General features: G+C 43.2%; 1 protein-coding gene across 1 annotated transcript in view; it reads left to right on the top strand.

The window, feature by feature from the left end:
* LOC308313517 (copine-8-like) overlaps nt 1–24,393 on the top strand; it is a gene marked incomplete at both ends in the record, with an annotated part of 79,978 nt that overhangs the window by 52,212 nt on the left and 3,373 nt on the right. The window contains 5 exons of the mRNA XM_080760672.1: nt 879–940; nt 2,748–2,794; nt 5,312–5,493; nt 18,645–18,772; nt 23,255–23,357. Coding sequence (XP_080616798.1) covers nt 879–940; nt 2,748–2,794; nt 5,312–5,493; nt 18,645–18,772; nt 23,255–23,357 — 522 coding nt within the window. The remainder of the gene's footprint in view (nt 1–878; nt 941–2,747; nt 2,795–5,311; nt 5,494–18,644; nt 18,773–23,254; nt 23,358–24,393) is intronic.

The following is a 24,393-nucleotide window of genomic DNA, read 5'->3' as shown; positions in this document are numbered from 1 at the left end:
TTAAACATACTCAAGAGTTCTGATACCAGTTTATTTTTCCATTCCCCCCATGTTTATCGTCCCTGTCACTGAAACCCCTACTTGTTGGTCTTAGCGGAGGAATGTGTTATCCCTCTCTGTCCAATCTGTAATGTCTCTGCGAGAAGATATACAGTAGTGCCGATAAAAGCGCTCCCGACCGTTTCTGAATATCTAGCACCTTGTGCACTCTGTGTGTTTGTGTGCGTGCGTGCGCACATACGGAGAGAGACAGTTATTTAATAAAAATCAAGATTTATAACGTCCTGTCTCGCTATAGCGCACGTAGGCTATACGCTATCACAAACATTTCGCCCTGTGTAGCCTGGCTATTCCTGTGTGTGTGCGCCGACGAAAATGAAAGCCTGGGTACCGAGGCTACTGTCTGTGTGGCGTGCACGCAGAGAGAGGGAGAGAGAGAGGCATCCTGTGTCGGTCTCGCTCGCATACACGGCATCCTGCATGTGTGTGAAATGTCAACCGTTTAGTGTGAAAGCCACACAGATATATATAACAGGACAGGATTCTAAATCCAACCAAGCAGGTGACATTTCAGATGCAAAATAATATATACTGTAATAGATTGCAATTTAGCATCCCAATAATACCATTGCAGATTAGGGCATTTACATGTAACTCAGGGCAGTAATTCATTTATTCATTTCAAGGACCCAGCCAGTTTCCTATGCATTAGGCCACAAATCTCCATAACTCCGTACATCATGACGTAAATTCTCCATTGATTGTCAATGGGAATTTAATGTTTGTTTAAGACAAAGATCTACACTAATAGCTGAATATAGCCTAGGAAAAAAGAAGACACATGAACAATAATATATATATATCAATGTGTCTCACAGGTCACACTTCTGTCCTGCTTAGTGGATACAGAGCTTTCCTTTCTAGACTACATCAAAGGCGGGTAAGTTAGTTCAGCATGAGCTGTATGTCTGTCTGTTCTTCTCTGGTACCGTGGAAATTTAATTAGATTTCATTGACCTTTACTTGAATCCATTCATTTTATTAAAATGTTATCAAGCACTTTATCACATTTTCGATATGAACTTTCACAACCCCACCAGTGCTACAGTATCTACAGTTATGTGTTCCCTTCCATCAGTGGTAACTAAGTACATTTACTCAAGTACTACTCAAGTAGTATTTTGAGGTACTTTACTTGAGTATAAGACTTTTACTCTACTACAATTATTTGAAAACATACATTAACCACTTCAAACCTACAGTATATACATTTAGGCCATTTGATAATTGCAGATCTACAAGCTCACAATGTGTCGCGATATGTTGCCGCATTGTGAGCTTGTAGATCTGCTATGTTCTAAACTCAAGTTTTTGTACCCATTTGAACTTGTGTACTTTTATCTGAGTACATTTTCAATCCGGGACATTTTCAATCCGGGACATTTTCAATCCGGGGCATTCCACTCATTTTCAACATTTTACTATGTCATTAATATACCTTATATATAATAATATATATAATATATATATATAATATAATAATAAAAAAGTCCCACCATTCTGTGTTTGTTTGAAAAAAATGTTTAACAAAAATCATCAACATGGTGAATCACATCTTGATGACATCATCCAGATGTGATTCACCATTTCTTCAGACCTCCAGTTGTAGGAAACCCAGGGGTCCTGGGATGCAATACTGTACTCAGTACTGTACTGTAACATCGTTGAAGTAGGACTCAAAATGTCCCTGTGGGACCCATCTAAAAGACCACCCCTGGGTACATCACTGCTAACACCTCATCTACACAGGCAAGGAGCGAGCGTTCCGACGTGCGAAAAACTGTCCTGATATGGAGCGTCGGTCAAATAACCAATAAATAGTAGCGTGTAGATCTCAACCAATAAAAGTATTTGGGGCCGCGAAACCTCGCTCAAATAGAGACCCTGCGAGCGAATATAGGAGGTGTGGACGACGTCGCTGCACGGCGCGTTGTCACTCGTGGTACGCCAGGACAGTCGCAGTGAAAATTGCGACTTCTAATGAGATTTCATCGCTCGCTCGCATCGCTGGCAGTGTAGATGAGGTGTTATAGTGCTAATGTAGTGGAGATGATGGAGAGGATTATTGCGAAAGCATTGAGCACTTACTATGAGACCTAGCAGATCATGTATGTCTGTCTTTCTGTCTGTCTGTCCCGCTTTTGTGCCCATATATGGAGCTGAGTGATTTGTGTCACCATGACTCAGCCATAACCATATAAGGAGTCCCCAAAGCAGCTATACGTCCAAAACCCAAATATGTACGAGCTGCGTTCGCTTCCCGCGTTTGCGCGTCTTACTGGTCATGTTTACATCATGTCTGCTGTAGCTCTGATATTGATACAGAGGATTATCATGTTTACATCATGTCTGCTGTAGCTCTGATATTGATACAGAGGATTATCATGTTTACATCATGTCTACTGTAGCTCTGATATTGGCAGGATGTCAGCTGACATTAACCCTGCGGTTTAATTGCCATGCCACCGCCCGCTGTGTGCACTGTAATTTATCTTGATTGATAATTCCATGTCTGTCTCTCTCTCTCTCTCTCTCTCTCTCTCTGTCGCTCTTTCTCTCACACACATGCACACACGCACGCACGCATGTGCACACCGAACACACACACACACACACACACACACACACACACACACACACACACACACACACTCCCCACTGCTTTTGTGCTTGATTTTGTCTTACAGGACTCAGATTAATTTCACAGTGGCAATTGATTTCACAGCATCAAATGGTGAGTGACTTGAGCAGCAATTTCTGCCCTTGTGTCTGACATTATGTTTAGAGTGAATTACACCAGCGCAGAAGCTTTCGTGATTTAATTACAAGATGTCCTTGATGAGCAATCTATATGTTTCTCATCAATCTCAATTTTGTCTGATTGTTGAATTTTTTTGTTATCATAAAGTCAGGAACACAATTTCTTTACAGCTATACGCTTGTGAGAACATTCATGTAATGCCTCACTTATTATGTCTCTTATTATGTTTGTTCTGCAGTTGATTCACATTAATTTTCCTAAAGAAAATTCGCCGTGGACTATTAGCATATACTGTATACTCAGCACACTGCATTCTATGTAGGTGTATACACTGTTATGAAAGACCCATACTCTGATGTGGCAATCGGTGACCTATGAATACGGTTTCGACGGAAGCAACAGATGTACCTATTTGAAATAGTCTCGCACACATAGGGCCCTCCTGCGGGCCCTGTCGCTTAAGCTCCAGTAAATTCCATTGTTAATCCGGCCTAGCTGTCACCCAGGAGGATATGTTGATTTGACCCCCCATTCCAAAGTGCCAGCGCTCGCCCAGCAGTCTGCCGTCAGGATGCGTGCACGGGACCAAGTCGCTTCTCGTCTTACTGATTGTATATCTAAGAAAAATGTAGCAGAGCCGAACGCCAAGATAGTCCCATCATTGTTGGTAATCAGGCCTATGACTGTTATGTCGTCTGCGAACTCAATGGCCAGGCTGGAGCTGTGCGTGGCCATGCTGTCATGGGTGTACAGGGAGTAGAGCAGGGGGGGGGATCAGAAGAACACAGCCCTGGGTCCTGTGTTATAGGTCAGTGGAGCTGGGCTGTTGGAGCCTGTCCTCACCACCTGGCACTGACCAGACAGACAGTCACATGGCGCTGCACAGGCTGCACTCGACTATAGGTTCCTGAGCTTGGTGGTAATTGAACCCCATTAACTACATGGGCAAGAGCTACTCTTACAGGCGTATGCGTATTTACGCCAAATTATTTTGGGGGGGTCGCCAGATTATTTTGTTTTTAGTTTTTTGCAACTGAATGGCTGGAAAATGGAAATAGATTTTTGGACTTAAATAGCTGTAGTTCCGGTCATTTGGTGAGGGTCTGGGGGCCACCCATAGGAAATAAATTAATCCACAAAACTAGCGTCATATGTATTGTTGACCTATTTCTAGTGCAACTGTTTGACCCCTCTCACGTGGAACTATATTTTGTGTCTAGTATCACTACGCCAGCAGCAGCACAATACCATAGTTCCATGTGACAGTGGGTTCAATGTTGAACTAAAGTTTTGCTATATGGCAGAAATAGGTCAATAATACATTAATATCTTTGCAACCACTATAATGGCTATACTTCCTACAGCTTTAAGTCGAAAAATTGGAACTAACCCTTAAGAGTGTTTCAGAATTTATGTACTGTATGATGTATTTTCTCTTTTATTAAGGTTATTGTAGCCGGGGCGGGGGTCACGAGACATCAAATCAAATCAAACTTTATTTATAAACCACATTTAATAACGACTGTCATCGACCAAAGTGCTGTACAAGTCAAGAAAACGTATAGCATCAACAATACAATCAAATAAAATCAATACATCAATAGCTGGCCCCTGGGGCTCAAAACGCGTCGCAGTGCGATGCGTTTTGAGCTTGTAGATTGGCTATTTTTGCTATTATTTGAATTGAAATCCTGATTTGTTTTGCTATTTTTGAATTTGAATCCTGAAAAGTTACATTTTTATTTAATTTCAAATGCCTTTCAATTGCCTTTAATTATAGTTACTAGAGTGGTGCCCGTAGGGCCTCTACAGCGGTGCCCGTTGGGTACTGGCCTACTTGGATCGATGCAAGTTGGAAATGAATGCCCCACCCAGATATTATACCTGTGTCCCTATTATGCCCATATAGAGTCTATGCAGATGTCAGAATGATGTCAGAACAAGCCAGCTCCATATATGGACCCTGGGCAGGGACCCTGTCCAGAGCCCGGTCGGTTCTGGACAACTGTGGGTCCGACCGACTTGACACCGGGCACTGCACCCCCCTGCCTAGCCCTACAGCCCTATGTGTTAGCCGTGCTCAAAAGCATTGTGTTTTGATTCTCGGGGGGGACTATGGGGTTGAATGCTGAGATGTAATACTCACACACAGGAGTTCCTCTGCTCAATGCAGGTGGGTGAGGCAATTTTGTAGTTTGCAGTTATAGTACAGCTTCTGAGAGAACTGTCACCATTCGAGATGAGTAATGACTGTAATGTTCTATCATTTTTGTGTAATATCTCTGTGATGCCGGAGGCTAGCCGTCATCTATAAGTGTTTGCCCTCAGTGGTTTTCAACTTATTTCATATCAAGGCCCCTCATTTATTCAGCATTTGAGCCACAGACCACCACTGATGTAAACCGCTGGACTGATTTGATCAGTGCCACATTTTCTTCTTCAGCAAAAAAAGATGAATATAAAATAAATAATATATTGTCCCCATGCCAGGCAACCCATCACAACCCACGTCGCTGCATTACATGAGCCCGTACCAGCTGAATGCGTATGCCATGGCTCTGAGGGCCGTGGGCGAGATAATCCAGGACTATGACAGCGACAAGATGTTCCCAGCTCTGGGCTTTGGTGCCAAACTACCACCTGACGGACGCGTGTCACATGAGTTCGCCTTGGTGAGGAGATGCCTGTTTTTTGTTGTTGTTCGCTGTGTCGTCCATCCTATCTATCTATGAATCGATATATCGATCTATCTGTCCATGTATCTGTCCACTGTCTCACTGGACTGAGCAGATACGCGACATTCAAAATTCTTTATATATTTTATATATCGCCTTTATCCAAGGCGCTTTACATACAGTAGATTGTGCATTACATTCACCCATTCACTCACACATTCATACATTCAATGATGGCAGAGGAAACCATGCAAGGCACATCGAGAGCAATTAGGGGTTCAGAGTCTTGCTCAAGGACACTTCGACACTCTGGGGGAGCTCGGGTTCGAACTGGGAGCCTTGCGGTTGCCATCCGGCAACTCTACCCCTGAGCCACTGCCGCCACTTATAACAGCGCCCCGCTTCTGTGGCCAACAAAGTGCCTCTCGGCCTCTCGCCTACAACAACTGCGGACTAGACCTAAATACATAACTCTACTGTATATATACTAGAATTTCGGCCCCCTTCGGGGGCCTCATCCCAGTGTCGTTGCAGCGCAATATGGGAAGAAAGAAATTGCGGGAGTTGTTATTATAATACTGTACTGCACTCCTTAGTATGGCACTGTACTGTAATGTTGTCCTCTGTACTGTACTTTACTGTACTGTACTGTACTGTTGTTAGTGTTATTGTTGTTTTTCTTATAATGATTATTATTATTATTGTTATTATTATTACATGCATTATTGTTCTGATGTGAGCTTGTTTGTAAATGAGTGAGTTTACAAAGAAGCTTATTGTTATTATTATGATTATTATTATTAGTATTGTTATTGTGATTATTACATGGATTATTGTTGTGATGTGAGCTTGTTTGTAAATGAGTGAGTTTACAGGTGATCACATCTTTTTGCTCACATGTTTTCACTTGTATAAATTTTGAGAAAGGGATAAAGAACTACACACATCAAATGCTGCAACTTATCAATCAATGGCACTGCCAAAATTGGCAAATCTAAAAAATATATATTTAATTTTTGACATTTTTAGAAACAAATAAATAGGCTAGTTACAGTAGCTAAGCTGCCCACTTAAGCACCCTGACCACACCCAGCACAATGACATTAGCACCCCTGGCTAGTTACAGTATCTGCCCACTTAAGCACCCTGACCACTGCAACAATTACAGTAGCACCCCTCCCCACCCCAAGGATGGCCTATAGGTGAGGAATGTTGTTTTTCCAGTTCTAGATGGGAGATCATTAAGATGCTGCTGGATCCTGTATTAAGATGCATCCTTACTTCCTTCCTTTCAAGCAAGGGAATTTAATTGAATGGCTGGAAATGTACCATTGTTTTGTCTGTAACTATAGAGTTTTTTCTACTTTTGATCTAAGGGGGCAAAGAGGTTGATTTAGGGGGGCAAACACCCCTTTACCCCCCCCCCCCCGTGGCGGCAGGCCTGCAAATCCAAAAGTAGTGTGAATATTACTTTATAAAGTCCATGCACTCTAGTGAATAGCATTTATCCATTTAGATATATTTAATTACTTATTTTTACACAGGAACATAATGTGTCTTTACAATAACTGTAATGTAACAATAATACTAATAATGTAATGTAATAATTATGTAATTAACGAATTAAATAACCTTATTTTATTCTGAAGGCAACCGGATGTCTTAAATTAGCTAGCTCTCAAACAGGACGTTGTAAATGTGCTTATTAGACGGAGCCAACTCGCAGGCAGTGCCTCCCTCAGCCCAGATGCAAGAGGATCGTTCGGTTACAGGATTCTATAGGACACCAGTTTTGGTATGACACAAACGGCTTCCACATTTAGCTTCATACTGGGTGAAAGTGTCATTCCAAGAATTATTTTTTCGCTCGAAATTGTTATTCACAATGACATGAAGTTGAGGTGTATGTGTTTTTAGGGTAATTGTTGCATAAGCGCTATTTCGCACTGGAGTCCCGTCCCACCACTACTATCACTGGCCCCCGAGGACACCCAGCCTGCTGCGCAAGGGGGGGGCACGGTCATGGGTAATTAACAGCTCCAAGATGCAACACACACACACACACACACACACACACACACACCACACACACACGTGTACACGCACACACACACACACACACACACACACACACACACACACACACACACACACACACACACACACACATGCACGCACGCACACACACGGTCGCCTGCAGACCCAGCTCCCAGCGAGTGCTGCTGCTGCAAGCAGTGAGTGTAGAGTAGGCGTGGCGCAGCATTAGAAGGGCGCAGCAAATACGACATTGAGGGGTAGAAACCATCCCGGGCGCGTGGTTCATGTAACATGTGTGTCACTGTGAAAGACTGGCCCCATTAAGTGAACGTAGTTGGCGTAGTAGACGCCAACATGACGATTTTGGTAGACGCCAACATGACGATGTTGACGTAGGCTGGTGACGTTGAGCAATAACAGCGTGTTTCATAAAAGTAATATTTGCAGAGTAAATAAGACACTTGAACGGCTCAAAAATAGCCTATGTCAGTTCGGGGAGCGTGCCGAATTGATTTTGCATATAGAGATGTGTGGTAAAAGTGTGGTTCGGTCGGAGATAGAGCACAAAGAATGAGTATGGGTACCACTTCTCCCATGTATAATAGACTCATTCATTCTGGTCTGTAAGCAACTGCAAAGAAAACTTGCAAAAGCGGGTCATTTGTAACATGTGTTAGAAATGGTCCGCTTCCATTCAATGCGATATGTAATATTTACATATTTGACATATTGGCCAATATTCTATGTTCTGAAATTGTATTGTATTGTGTAGTGTATTGTAAAAGTAGTTTAGGGTTGTATAACATTGTACAACTCAATCAATCAAACAAACGTTTGTTTAATCAATGTATTGCCCCATTGAAAAAAAAGAAAAGGCCAAACTGGTACACCCGATACTATTTAATATTTCCCTTATGTTTGATACATTTTCTTATCACATCCATGGTATGAAAACAATGCTAAGGAGTTGCTTCAATGAAATATAATTGCTTTAAGCTGAAAACGGGTTATTAGTTATTATGTGTAGTGTAGTGTAGTCAACATGTTAAGGCTCGTACACAGTGGCCGGTATTTGCTGCGATTATGCTTTCGGGGAGCATTTTTGGCGCTGGCCGAGAAAAACCCCTGATCTGACGTTAAGTGCCCAAATGGTAGATCAGGATCTACAAAGGCTTTGCAGGTAGACCACATGACATGGCACTAAAAATATATTTAATTTTAATATAAAAAACGATTTTTGCATCTGCCGCTTTAGATGACCTGAGATGACTTGATTGATTGACATCAAAAAGGGCCTGTCAGCTCAAACACACAATGCAATACTTGCTTACAATCATCAGTAGCAAAGTGAAATACCAACAAAAATAAAAGCCTACGATTTGCATTTTTCCCCCTCTATTTCCCATTCCATGTGCGTTTATATGAAAGGCCCCTCAATTACATTTTGTCACTATTTGCAGCAATGGGATGATAGTTTTATTTGGTGGGTATGTTGAGCTGGTGGTTTTGAAAGTAGCTCTCAAGTCCATAAAACAAACTAACATAGGCTACTTCTCTATAAGCAGAATCATGAATAGGCCTATTTAATTTATACAAAAGGAGAAGAGAGAGAGAGAGAGCAATGTGTTTGTGTCTGAAACTTTGTCTAATATTGTTTTAGAGCAGTGGTTCTCAAACATTGTCATGGCAAGAGCAAAGGACCCCCAATATTTTTTCAATCTACAAAAATAATCCCAAAATCGCTGATAAATTAAATTACATTACTTACTAATCGCTTATTTGGCAACACTGGCCAGAAACAAACAGTGTTGCTTTTTGTTTCAGCTCCGTGGCTGGGAGATGGGAACTTTCTGTTGCAGTTAAATCAATATAAAAGTACCACACAACTGAAAAGTTTCGCGACTGTGACCGCAAGTTAGAGACGTGTGTGGCTATAATGACGCCCAGCTGTTATGTAATCGCGCATCTATAAATTCTAAGCGTGTGAGCCGGGACTGTGTGTGTGTGTGTGTGTGTGTGTGTGTGTGTATATACATTCCGTCGGTAATTCCCTGTAGGCTTCACGTGAATAATGTTGTGTGCGCGCGTGCGGAGAAATAGTTATTTAATGAATCGCATGTTGGTGTGTGTGTGTGTGGGGGGGGGGGCCTTACAGGCGTGCATGTGCGTGTGTGTGCGTGCAGGCGTATGTATACATTAGGGCTGTCACGATTCGCCTAGTCCACGATTCAATTCAATTTTCGATTTGCAGCTCACGATTCGATTGGATGTTCGATTCGCTATCACGATTCGCCTAGTCCACGATTCAATTCAATTTTCGATTTGAAGCTCACGATTTGCTTCGATGTTCGATTAAATTTTTGCAATCTATTTTTTTAAAACCTTCTTTTTCAGCATTGAGGGCTATATCCTGCTACCCTAATAGACAGGGGTACATGAGCACCTGGCCGTTCATTCGTGCTCTATCTCCGACCAAGCCACACTTCCACCACACATCTCTCTATGCAAAATAAAACCTGCACACTCCCACAAAAGACATAGACTACATTGCATTCGCCAAAAATGTCTTCTTTACTGTTTAAATATTACTTTTCTGAAACACGCTATTCTTGCTCAACCTCAACAGCCTACGTCAGAATCGTCATGTTGGCGTCTACTACGCCAACTACGTTCACTTAATGGGGCCAGTCCTTCACAGTGACACACGCGTTAGATCAACCACGCGACCGGGATGGTTTCTACCCCTCAATGTCGTGCCTACTCTACACTGCCATCCGAAGGCCCCTCCCCCTTTCACTGCTCCTGTGTGTGACCTGTGAACTACTCTCTGACTGCACTGTGGCTTGATTTATATGTGCGAGGTTGAAATGTAATGCACATAAATTAATTATAGGTCCAGCAAGCAAATCATGATTGTCTGTTTGTGCTCAATAGGTCACCATCACATTCCGATTTTAGGTGTTGTGTTTTCTATGACATTTATTTGGGCCAGTAGTTTCATATCTATCCTTTTTCCGACCAACACAGAACATGCTAACGGTGTTAGCGCGTTAGCATCCATCTTGCTTTTCATTTATATGTGCGAGGTGGAAATGTAATGCACATAAATTAATTATAGGTCCAGCAAGCAAATCATGATTGTCTGTTTGTGCTCAATAGGTCACCATCACATTCCGATTTTAGGTGTTGTGTTTTGTATGACACTTTGGCCAGTAGTTTCATATCTATCCTTTTTCCTTTGACCAACACAGACCATGCTAACGGTGTTAGCGCGTTAGCATCACACAGCTTACAGCGTCAGTGTTGCATGAATACTTTCAACCATGACAATGCCGACTACTTTTGCTACACACACTTCCCAAGGATTATGGAGATGTCTTTATTTTTTTTTTAAGGTTGAGAAATGAAATAATTATGGTCGTTTCTAATCTCAGCATTTCACAAGAGAAAGACGTGGATGCCTTTCGCTGCGCTGTTGGCGTTGCCATGTCTCATAGAAACAAGTAAATAGGTCTTTAAAAAGAATCCCAAAACAAGCGCATATAACAGGGGTCTGTAACCTATTTTAAATGAAGTGCCATGTTTTTATTTTCTAGATAGTGAGTCAGCCACAAGCTCACATCACAACAATAATCCATGTAATAATCACAATAACAATACTAATAATAATAATCATAATAATCCTGCTACCCTAATAGACAGGGGTACATAAGCACATGGCCGTTTATCCAACAGCTTTCTCCGACCCAACCACACTTTCACCACACATCTCTATATGCAAAATAAATTCGGCACACTCCCAGAATACATATAGGCTACATTTCATTGAAAGAAATGTCTTAATTACTGAATAAATATTACTTTTGTCAACCACGCCATTGTTGCTCAACATCACCAGCCTACGTCAGAATCGTCATGTTGGCGTCTACTACGCCAACTACGTTCACTTATTGGGGCCAGTCCTTCACAGTGACACACGCGTTAGATGAACCACGCGACCGGGATGGTTTCTACCCCTCAATGTCGTGCATTTGCTGCGCCCTTCTAATGCTGCGCCACGCCTACTCTATACTGCTCCATGCGACTCGAACAGCGTCAGCAGCAGCAGCTCCGAGCCTCCGTCAGAAAGGCTGCCCACAGCACTGCACAGCCCCACACCCAAATGAATCGAATGAATGAATAAGGCGCTTATATCGCTATTGCTCAGTGGATGGGACATTTACATTAAAAGCAATCGGATGGACGCGTGGATAACGGCATGGTTGTGTGCAATCGGAGGGAAAGCTTCCATAATCCATATAGCTTCCATGCTAGCTGCTTCAGACACAGGGGAGGGGAGGGAGAAATAGTGCGAAATAGCGCTTATGCAACAATTACCCTAAAACACAAACACCTCAACTCGATGTCATTGTGAATAAGAATTTCGAGCGAAATAATAATTTTTGGAAGGACACTTTCACCCAGTATGAAGCTAAATGTGGAAGCCGTGTGTGTCACACCAAAACGGCTGACCTATAGAATCCTGTAACCAGCCTCTCGCACTGCCTGCGAGTTGGCTCCGTCTAAGGCTCCGTCTTATGAGCAAATTTAGAACTTCCGGTCTGACAGCTAGCAGATTTAAGACATCCGGTTGCTTTCAGAATAAAATAAGATTATTTAATTCGTTAATTAAATAATTTTTACATTACATTATTAGTATTATTATTACATTACAGTTATTGTAAAGACACACATTATGTTTCTGTGTAAAAATAAGTAATTAAATAACATAAAAAAGTTATCTAAATGGATAAATGCTATTCACTGGAGTGCATGGACTTTATAAAGTGGACACTGGACAAAAGACGGCTCCGCCAGGCAACTATCTGGACATACCCACGCGTTTGGGAAGATGTCCTCTACCACCCCACAGTCTCCGCTAAGCGGGAGAGGTGTAAAATTCACAGCAGCAGAGCTTCTACTGGGGTCAATGCAAAAAAATGTACCGTTTCCGGACCCAGAATGGACACTGGACAAAGAGGCCTCCGCGAGGCAACTATCTGGACATACCCACGCGTCCGGGGAGATGTCCTCTACCACCCCACAGTCTCCGCTAAGCGGGAGAGGTGTAAAATTCAGAGCAGCAGACCTTCTATTGGGGTCAACACTCAAAAAAGTGCCGTTTCCAGACCCAGAATGGACACTGGACAAAGAGGCCTCCGCGAGGCAACTATCTGGACATACCCACGCGTCCGGGGAGATGTCCTCTACCACCCCACAGTCTCCGCTAAGCGAGAGAGGTGTAAAATTCAGAGCAGCAGAGCTTCTACTGGGGTCAATGCAAAATAAATTACCGTTTCCGGACCCAGACTGGACACTGGACAAAAGACGGCTCCGCGAGGCAACTATCTGGACATACCCACGCGTCCGGGGAGATGTCCTCTACCACCCCACAGTCTCCGCTAAGCGGGAGAGGTGTAAAATTCAGAGCAGCAGACCTTCTATTGGGGTCAACACTCAAAAAAGTGCCGTTTCCAGACCCAGAATGGACACTGGACAAAGAGGCCTCCGCGAGGCAACTATCTGGACATACCCACGCGTCCGGGGAGATGTCCTCTACCACCCCACAGTCTCCGCTAAGCGAGTAAATGGGTGCTTATATTTCTATGTGAAATGTGGTGATGCTGGCATCACAATAGATGCCAGCATCACGCTGCCTCCGTCTAATAAGCACATTTACAACTTCCTGTTTGGAAACCGAAACAGATGCTTCTGACATTTGCCTGTGCGTGCTTAATCGTTGTACTTCTGAACACATTTCCCAAATCTCAGTGATTTATCCACACATCGCTCTGTGTGTGTGTGTGTGTGTGTGTGTGTGTGTGTGTGTGTGTGTGTGTGTGTGTCGCGTCGCCCTCCAGCTGCAATTGCGAGTGTGCGCTGTGTGCAGGGCACACTACTGAGTTTAAAACCACAGCTGAAACATGAAGTGGAGTCTGTCAATTCCCGCAATTTCCTTCTTCCCATATTGCGCTGCAACGACACTAGGATTGAGCCCCCCGAAGGGGGGCGAAATTCTAGTTCATTATAATTTAGGCCAATATCTTGGTTTGTAAAGAAAAACACTTGTTTCCCAATAAGTCACATTTATTTTCTATAAATAACAAATCAGAATGAGAATAATAAAAGGTTTAACAACTTTGGGTTTTATGCCCTAACATTTTTTAAATGTTTCTTTAAGATGAGATGACTTGTAATATTCTTGTTAAGCTCTAAGTAAGTAAAAGAAAGAAAAAAAAAAAAAGACAAATAGTATATAGACCCATCTGTTGTTAGTTCAAGTATTAAATACTAATTTAAGTGTTCAATTTCACTTATACACTACCTGGTTATAAATAGCTGCAGTAGGCTACACCATTTGATGCAGTATTTTATACTATTTCTATTTAGTGTACATTTAGTGGATGTGGCTTACATCCGGTCTAAAGCCCACCCACTGTATGCGCTGATTTCCATACACAATCCGTATCCTCCCCTCACCGGATGTTGAATTAACAGTACTAACGGCCATATATTTGACGATCTTTTACACAAAACGATTTTAACGGGCAACGTTTCACATGTATTATTAGTTTTATACATTTTAGGAGTGAAAACATGTGTGACCTGCATGGCATTTTGTAACGTGGTTCTGCTGTTCTGCAACTCTCATTAAATATTGAAAGCCAGCGTTTTCCACCACTGATAGTGGTCGCATGTCTGCAGCTATGCAGACCGCAACTCCGTGCGTTAATTGTTTTGCACGGGGCGAATTAGCTGAGAGCTTTTCTCTATAAGAATATAGTTGGCTGTGTTGTTGTCTTTGTACCATCGTCGTTGGACAGATCGATTTCTTTGTGATGTCTGCTAAGATGCTGGCCCATATTTGACGTGTTGCCTTTGGGATACGGCACTCGTTTTCTTTTCCACACTTATTTCCGTGTATCATCGTCGTCGCTGTCTACAACAGCACTGGCCATGGTGAAACGCAACAGCCGTCTCGTTCTCTCACTTGTCAACTCCTCTCTGTGTGTGTGTGTGTGTGTGTGTGTGTGTGTGTGTGTGTGACTGACTGTGTGTGTGTGTGGCACTGCTCCGATACAGCTGGATTTTCGTCTTTTTTTTCTCTCCATGCATTCGCATGGGCGGAATGGGCCGGCCGCTCGCGGAAGTAAATTGGCTGTGTGGCGAAAATAGGCAAAGTGATCGGTGTAAGGGTGATATTTGGGCACAATCCGATGAATGCCAAAGAACAATGTTGATGTAACTAAGGGAATCGTCGAGTCATTTATTTTGTAAATAAAGAGATTTAGATGGAATAAGCGAAATAGCGATCGTATAATCTCTCCTGTTCCTTCTGTCTCTCATCAATGTCCTGCGCGAGAGCAGATTCTGTGCTGCGCGAGATGACATAGTCAAGCTAGTGTGGGGGCGGGGCTGGTAAGAGAGGGCAGTGTTGCCAGGTTTGCGAATTGTAAGCGAGTTGCAGTGTATGCAAGTAGCGTGGTTAAAGTCCTTGTTTCTCGCGTGTTGTGGCAACAGCCAAGGGCGCAGCAAATACGACATTGAGGGGTAGAAACCATCCCGGGCGCGTGGTTCATGTAACATGTGTGTCACTGTGAAAGACTGGCCCCGTTAAGTGAACGTAGTTGGCGTAGTAGACGCCAACATGACGATTTTGGTAGACGCCAACATGACGATTGTGACGTAGGCTGTTGACGTTGAGCAATAACAGCGTGTTTCATAAAAGTAATATTTGCAGAGTAAATGAGACACTTGAACGGCGAAAAAATAGCCTATGTCAGTTCGGGGAGCGTGGCGAATTTATTTTGCATATAGAGATGTGTGGTGAAAGTGTGGTTCGGTCGGAGATAGAGCACAAAGAATGAGTATGGGTACCACTTCTCACTTGTATAAATAGATACAGTAAGCCATGTGAGATACCACAGAGCGAGCTAAAGCGAGCGAGTTTCCACGTCGAGCATTTTAAAGTTCGCTTGAGCCGACCGTTGGAGTTGCGACCTGATAAAGGACAGAATAGTAAATCATGTTCTGGCGAGAGCGTTTGCCTCGACAGCCACTCAAAGTGGCTACTGGCCAATGACAGTGCATCCTTGTCCAACCCGGATAGGTTTTTGGAGCACGCAGCAGAGCAGCAGTGTTGTTGATTTACATTTGATTTATTTACATATTTATTTATTTAGTCTTACTTACATAACATCTTATGATATTTAGTCGACTACAACTAGACTAACACTAAAACATTCCAGGTGACTAACATGTGACTAAAACTAAATGAAAACTATTCAAGATTATATGACTAAAACTAAAAATGAGCTGTCGAAATCAACACTGCGCAGCAGATACCCTTCTCTTGCTACTATTTATCAACTACGTATTCTGCCACCCACTTCCCCTCGCTAGTTATCCATCCATCCGTATGCCAGCATCCATCCACCACGGTTGGATGTTCAGTATCTTCCATACATCCAACCAGTTCTGTTATACTGTCGGAAAATCCTTTTATTTCCTTGATTGGCCTAATCATCAGTCCATCCATCATTTATGGCTCAATCCAACTGGCCATCTTCATACACTAATGACTCATACATTATGCAAACCTGGCTAGTCCAGCTGCCCAGTTCCACATAGCTACTGAAGGTCAGAGCCTTGTTTTATATTGTTTTAGTAGGTAGGTAGGTCTGTTGTGTCTGCGTGTGTGCGTGCGCCTGGATGCGTGTGTGTGTGTGTGTGTGTGTGTGTGTGTGTGTGTGTGTGTGTGTGTGACAGTTTTCTGAAAAACCTGTCAGTGGTTCTCAAACTATTTCATGTCAAGGACCCCCAGAATTATATGTAATTGGCCGCCGACCCCCATCTGAAAATATGTTGTTCCAGGGACCTCCCAGAAGCCAAAATTTGAGTCAAAAACGTTATATATTCAAAGATTGCAGTTACAGCAGTTATACAACTCGTAGCACGGCACTGAGCTTGTAGATCTGATATTTTTCAATAGCTAATGCTTGAAACACCAAAAAGGGTTCCCGCCCAAAACCATGTTGTCTTGTTGCTGTCGTGTCCCATCCACCCACAGCCCTGTCCCCCAGCTCCATACCTCTCCCTGTGTCCAGATGTTATGCCGTAGGCACTGGCTGTAAGCGCTCCAGCTGCTCTGCATCGGGTAACAGCCTCCCCAGAGGGTCCTCCAAAGAGACAAGCTGCATATGCACTAAGCTAAGCATTAAGCTTTTAACGGAGTCAGCTCCCACAGTGTAAAGGCCATCTAATCTACAGTACAGTTGCAGCCACGCAGCACTAGAGTGAGGAGTGTGTGCGAAAGAATGTGTGCTACTGTGCTTGAGGAAGAGAGGGCACAGTCTGCTGTGAAAAGTTTCTGAAAACAGGCCGTGTGTGCGCGTGTGTGTCTGTATTTGTCTGAGCTTCCGTCTGTGTGTGTGTGTGCGTGCATGTGTGTAGCTGAGCCGTTCTCCTTGGAAAGCATGCACATACATACACACATACATAAACACACACACACACACACACACACACACACACACACACAGACTCACTTGGAGCCATTCGAGACGATGTCTTCTTGAGTCCTTTGTGGGGTAATTATAATGGATAAAAGCATCTGGGAGCCTCAAATGAGATGTTTGTGTCCACGCTGTGTTAGCTTCTGTCTTGAAAGTATAGCTCAAGCAGACAAGCACTCATCTTGATAAGAAGAAGAAAGCATTTCCCCGGACTGCATGAATAAAAATGTGTGTGTAAAAGTCAAAGAATGGACATGTTATGTTACAGCTGAATTCAATAGCAGTAATTGTGGGTGTGTTAAGTTTCATTTAGGTGTTAGTGTGTGCCAGGTTGCTAGCATGAAGTTAACTGTGCAGCAGCTGTCTGTGCTGGCATACAGTAACACCTGAATCAAACAGATCCACAATCAATGTTGTTACCTTAAGCTGTTGAAGCTGTTCACAATCAAAATGTAAAAATGTCTGCAGTGGAAATCGCCCTTATGGCAGTGGTTTTCAACCAGCGGTCCGGGGACCACCGGTGGTCCTTGAGGGGGTTCCAGGTGGTCCCCAGCTAAATGATGGGAGAGTTGGCAACCAAATGGACCCTTATAGATCTTTAACTCTTGAGAGCGTAACATGAAACCAAATGGACCCGTACGTGTCCATTTCTGGTTCATTTTATGCTTCATGCTTTATGATGGTGCAGGAAAACCAAAGTCACAGAGAAGCAGAACTGGCAACACTGCGAAGCAGCGCTGCAGGCTAATTTGCATGGGCTGACTGGTTTGTGCTGATTAAAAAGGCTTGTTTGTTTCAATCTGACAGTTTTAAGTAGTCTTTGACTAGTCTGAACATACTGTTTGGTGTGGAGTCACCTTAAGAGTAAACATTCTCTATCACCTCCTCCTTTTATAAGATTCACCAATTCACCCTTTGTCAAGTCCTGCCTGTGGTTGTGCCCCTCTTCGCACCCATTGGTTGCCGTTTCGTGGTTGGACAAAAATCCTTCCTCTCCATTCACTACCAAAGGTGTTTTTCAGTTGCTTCGTATTAACCTACAGACCCTTTAATGCCCTTGTGGCATTAAAATGCCTATAGCTACTGGGGATTTCTGGTGATGCTTCTATGCTCACATATTCTGGTGTTGAGTTCTCTTTTTGTACTAATAATATTTAATGTTTGTGTGTATTTCCTTACTTTTGTATTGTTGTTGAGGCATGTTTGCACTGTTATTAAATTGTGTATTGTAATTTGAGATATTTGATTACTGAAAAGAAAAAGAAGCTATAGGTCGCATCCGTCATCTGCGTGATTGACTGAGACACAGCCCTTGTTTTACTAGGATACGGAAATGAAATACTCTCAATATACCATTTCAGCTCATCTTTAAAAACAACAAAATAGTAAATGAATTGTGTTTCATTTCAGTGAAAAGATCTGTCTGGATATTTAGTTATGTACACTGATTTCCTTTTTTTCCTTTTTTTTTACCTAATGCTTGGCCAAATGAACTTTTCCAGCGCAGTATAGTGCAAATGCTTGCATGGTGAACATTGGTTGTGCTCTTCATTTTAGAATGGGAATCCCCAGAACCCGTACTGCAGTGGGATTGAGGGGGTGATGGAGGCTTATTACCAGAGTCTGAAGTCTGTACGTCTCTATGGACCCACGCACTTCTCTCCTGTCATCAACCATGTAGCCAGGTAGATATCACTTCTCTCCTGTCATCAACCATGTAGCCAGGTAGATATCACTTCTCTCCTGTCATCAACCATGTAGCCAGGTAGATATCACTTCTCTCCTGTCATCAACCATGTAGCCAGGTAGATATCACTTCTCTCCTGCCATCAACCATGTAGCCAGGTAGATATCACTTCTCTCCTGTCATCAACCATGTAGCCAGGTAGATATCACTTCTCTCCTGTCATCAACCATGTAGCCAGGTAGATATCACTTCTCTCCTGCCATCAACCATGTAGCCAGGTAGATATCACTTCTCTCCTGTCATCAACCATGTAGCCAGGTAGATATCACTTCTCTCCTGTCATCAACCATGTAGCCAGGTAGATATCACTTCTCTCCTGTCATCAACCATGTAGCCAGGTAGATATCACTTCTCTCCTGTCATCAACCATGTAGCCAGGTAGATATCACTTCTCTCCTGTCATCAACCATGTAGCCAGGTAGATATCACTTCTCTCCTGCCATCAACCATGTATCCAGGTAGATATCACTTCTCTCCTGTCATCAACCATGTAGCCAGGTAGATATTACTTCTCTCCTGTCATCAACCATGTAGCCAGGTAGATATCACTTCTCTCCTGCCATCAACCATGTATCCAGGTAGATATCACTTCTCTCCTGCCATCAACCATGTATCCAGGTAGATATCACTTCTCTCCTGCCATCAACCATGTATCCAGGTAGATATGCCATAAAACTGACATGAGACTAAACATGCACACTTAACCCATTAAAACCGAAAAGCATCTATAGATTTTAGCATGTATATTTTATACAGTATATTACAGTATTTATAATGGCTGAGAGGCATGGTGAGGTTACCTTGTATTTTATAATGTCTGAGAGACGTGATGAGGTTACCTTGTATTTTATAATGTCTGAGAGGCGTGGTGAGGTTGTGTGTGTGTGTGTGTGTGTGTGTTAGACTGCGCAACAGAGACACGCACCACTCAAAAGCTCCCTATAGGAGTGGTACGTTGCACCACTCAAAAATGTGTTAAACAACACTACACAGAGGTGTAATAAATTCACAGTAGAAAAACACCAGACCAATCCCACCCGTAACACTCTAGCAGATCAATAGGGTCTCATTAGATACCACCCAGCCATGTGACCGAGCTATACTCCAACGCCGACCCCCACGAGCCCACAGGCAATGAGACGGAGATTGAAATAAATGTGCTAATAGCTCTGCAGCCCCCGAGGAGGAATCGATACAAACTCTGGTCCGTGTGGACTCACACAGTAGACTACAATCACCACCACCCCCCTTGGGGGGGGGGATCATTGATGTCTTTGTGTATGACCCAAAGTCTGCCACGCTGATTGATGTGCTCGCCTTGAGGTGCTGCTGCCTGATCCGAGAGTAGGGAAAAAATAGAACGAAGTTCCCACGCTCGGTGGAAGAAATAGCAACACACAAAACAACAGTTAAATGTCACACCTTCCTCCCACTGTTATTTGCAGAGAAATGGAAAAAAAAACGACTCATTGAGTGTGAGATTAGAAGAAATTTGCAGCAGTGCCTCAGCATTATGAGAAAAGGTTAGACCCTGGATATGATTAGAGTGATACATTTCTGTCTCCCAGACAGACACTGTGATTGCAATCTCAGTGGAATGATGACCTGCCAACATCAGTAGTCTCAGTCTGTACACCCTTTTATACGTTATGTAATGTTGCTAAAGCGTGGATAGTTCGTGTATATTACAGTATTGTACACTTCTACAGGGTAACTCTGCTATATTGTCACATCACAGGTGTGTGCCCAGTGGTTTTCACATTTATCCTCTCAGGCCCAAAACTAAATAATATTGTGTTGTTGTTGGATAAGATTTTGTTCACAATTCCATGCTGTATTGATGTTGGTACCATTCGGAGAGATAACAATTATTTTATATTCTCTAATTGTGTGTAGACTTCTTGTAGATTCAGTAATGCAGTCGATGCAGAATAATGTAAATCTTGATAGCGTAAAATTAAACCAAATGGACCCGTATGGGTTTCATTTTATGCTCTCAAGAGTTAAAGATCTATATGGGTCCATTTGGTTTCCAACTCTCCATCATTTAGTCCTCAAGGACCACTGGTTGAAAACCAATGTCATAGAAGTAAGAAACAGAAGAAGAATGGGGAGCAAAAGGGGGGAAAGGAGATCAAACAAGAAACAACTACATTATTTACATGGTGTAATGTCAGTGTATGACGACCACATAATCCACATAACCTTCTTATGACCACCGTGCTCCGATTTATGGTGCGTTACCAGCTTAAATCAACATTGTAGAACAGGTCCGACGGGGTCACACCATAGAGCAATAATAAAAGGATAGAGACCGAACCGGAGCGTTAGCCCCTTCATCAGTGTGACACTGATGTCACCCTGATGAAGGTGCTTGTCCTTCATCAGTGTGACACTGATGTCACCCTGATGAAAGTGCTTGTCCTTCATCAGACACTGATGAAGGCTGGATAGCTGAAACGTCTGCCCTGTGATGTGGAGAATGAATCCTGTGTAAATGCATTATTGGTGTGTTCACGTATGGAACATATCGTTCACGTATGGAGCATAGCGTGTGTTCACGACTCACGTATGGTGCCGCTCAATGCTGCAATACCACTTTCGGCCACCAAACTGCTACGTGTCTAGTGAGGCAGGTATAGCGTGGAGCAGATGTGTTCCCTCACCAGCATCTCAAAGCTGACTCTCGGGTGAGAGCGGCAGGTCTCCAGTCGTTCAGGCATGTCACTTTGGCCTTTTTTGGGGGATGGGCACAATGCTTGACATTTTATTTTACTTACTAAATTGCTCAACATCTTCTTTCAGGCAGTGCGTATTTGTTTTTACTTGATTTATTATTTTATTTTCCCTATTTTATTCCATAATTTAGTTTTTCCTCATAAATGCTGCGTTCCATAAAATCTTAACAACAAGCACTTTCTGACACCCCTTATCACACTTCAAATCCTTTCTGTCTTTCTCACTTGCTTGACTGCCACCCACGCTGTACAAAATAGCTCCATTATTGTACACTAATTTCTTTAGTGTTAAACAGGGGAGGGGGGTCATTACAAAAATCTTTATTTTATTTTATTATTTAAGCACATTATAGTAGCTCAGGCCGTAATGCTTCAGTTGCTCACTGAAAATGACCTGTCTGTGACCCTAGAATATATACTGTACATGGCAAAATTCCAGGGTCTAAAATATATTGTACAAATTATTTTTGAGACTGCACTGTCTCTGAACCTCCAAGAGACAGTCACAGTGGGGGCTGTAGCACGCCCCTTGGACACAGGACAGAGACAAGTGGGGGCTGTAGCACGCCACTAGGACACAGGACAGAGACAGTGGGGGCTGTAGCATGCCACTAGGACACAGGACAGAGACAGTGGGGGCTGTAGCATGCCACTAGGACACAGGACAGAGACAAGTGGGGGCTGTAGCACGCCACTAGGACACAGGACAGAGACAGTGGGGGCTGTAGCATGCCACTAGGACACAGGACAGAGACAGTGGGGGCTGTAGCACGCCCCTTGGACACAGGACAGAGACGGGGGGGGGGGGGCTGTAGCATGCCACTAGGACACAGGACAGACACAGTGGGGGCTGTAGTGTAGCATGCCCCTTGGACACAGGACAGAGACAGTGGGGGCTGTAGCATGCCACTAGGACACAGGACAGAGACAAGTGGGGGCTGTAGTATGCCACTAGGACACAGGACAGAGACCGTGGGGGCTGTAGCATGCCACTAGGACACAGGACAGAGACAAGTGGGGGCCATGTAGCATGCCACTAGGACACAGGACAGAGACAGTGGGGGCTGTAGCATGCCACTAGGACACAGGACAGAGACAAGTGGGGGCCATGTAGCATGCCACTAGGACACAGGACAGAGACAAGTGGGGGCTGTAGCATGCCACTTGGACACAGGTCAGGTTGCCTGGAGGAGGTTGTCTGTTGCAAGACCCAGAAACACCAACATGATTCCAGATTACAACACTGATGATGTGTCCAAGTTTGTGCAACAGTAGATGTCCAGTCTTTGTATTCTGACACCTTTAATTTATTAAATTAATTTAAAATATATAACATATTTTGTCTACTTCTTCTATCACATGTACGTATCTAAATAATATATTAGCATACCTTTGATATTTCTACATGTACAGTAGATTTGAACCATAGAAATATATAGTTGCCTGGCTTTTGAAATTACATCATGGCAGCCAAGTCTATGAACTTTTAACAAAAATCGAATGGCTGATGATGATGATAAGAGCACCCCTTACTTCACACGGGTGTGATTTTTGAATAGCCAAAGTACATTTTGAGAACTAATGTGCTGCTAAAGATCTAAAATGACACTTTGATGCTTCCCAGGTACTGGGTCAGCCCTTGACCTTTCACCTTTAACCTCTCACCATATTGTCCATGTCAGGTATGCGTCAGCAGTGACGGACGGCTCCCAATACTTCATCCTCCTCATCATCTCAGACGGCGTCATCACAGACATGGCACAGACCAAGGAGTCCATCGTCAACGTAGGAAATGCTTGTTTCATTTGCTTTCACTTTCTTCCAATTCTCTCTCTCTCTCTCTCTCTCTCTCTCTCTCTCTCTCTGTCTCTCTCTCTCTCTGTCTCTCTCTCTATCTATCTCTGCCACTTATGCTGACGACTTAACGCCTTAATGACTCTCTGTTTTAATTGGAGTGATCAAAGTTATTGCATCTAATGATATTTATGTGTGGATGCCGCTGTGAGTTGGACCAGCGTGAAATCACCAACCCCCCCTCCCCCATTTCATCTGAAATACTGTCCAATCATTTTAAATGTAAAAAGTGATCGTGTACTATAGCCCGAGGAGACTCACCCTTTGCATCTCTTCACTTCGTGCCTCCATCTAATAATGACACAGTTTATGAAATGTAAAAAAAAAAAGTCATTTATTTCCCTTCCACCACCTACTGTCGTATTTCTGTCCCCTCTCGGCTGTGGATCTAATAAAAACGATATTACAAGGCAGTGGAAGAAGGCCGCAGCTCAGGGCACGAGGGAAATTTGAATCATTTATTATAAAACCGGCAACAACAACTATGGGTAGATTTAAACACGGGGCTGCTATGCAGACACTGTTACTGTACTGTAGAAGTGCGGGGCTGCTTCCAGAACTAGTTAGAACTAGATAAAGTGCCCCTCAGGCACAGGTCTCCACCAGGGCAGGTTGTGGCCTCCTGGTGGCGCTATAATAGGCCAATGTGAAAAAGGTGCCATTTCTTCTTACGCCTTGGATGGCAATTGTATGATTTGAGGCATTTTGTTCCCCAGAAGCAAAGATTTTAGTCAAAAACGTTTGCTGTGAAAGCATATATTCAAAGATTTGTGCCACATTTTCACAATCTTTAAAAAAAATAGCAGATCTACAAGCTTGTAGCTCGGCACTCGGTGCCGCACTATCAACTTGTAGGTTTAAAGTTAAAGATTATGGTTAAAGTGGTTAAACGCTATGTAGTGACACGGATGCGTTCCCGTCCTAAATGCGTTAAGTTGTGGTAATGTGTTGGGTTAGCTCTCTGTAT

This window comes from Protomyctophum bolini (assembly GCF_963924005.1).
Source record: "Protomyctophum bolini genome assembly, chromosome: 4".
Classification (NCBI taxonomy): domain Eukaryota; kingdom Metazoa; phylum Chordata; class Actinopteri; order Myctophiformes; family Myctophidae; genus Protomyctophum; species Protomyctophum bolini.
This window is presented reverse-complemented; position numbering and strand designations above follow the sequence as displayed.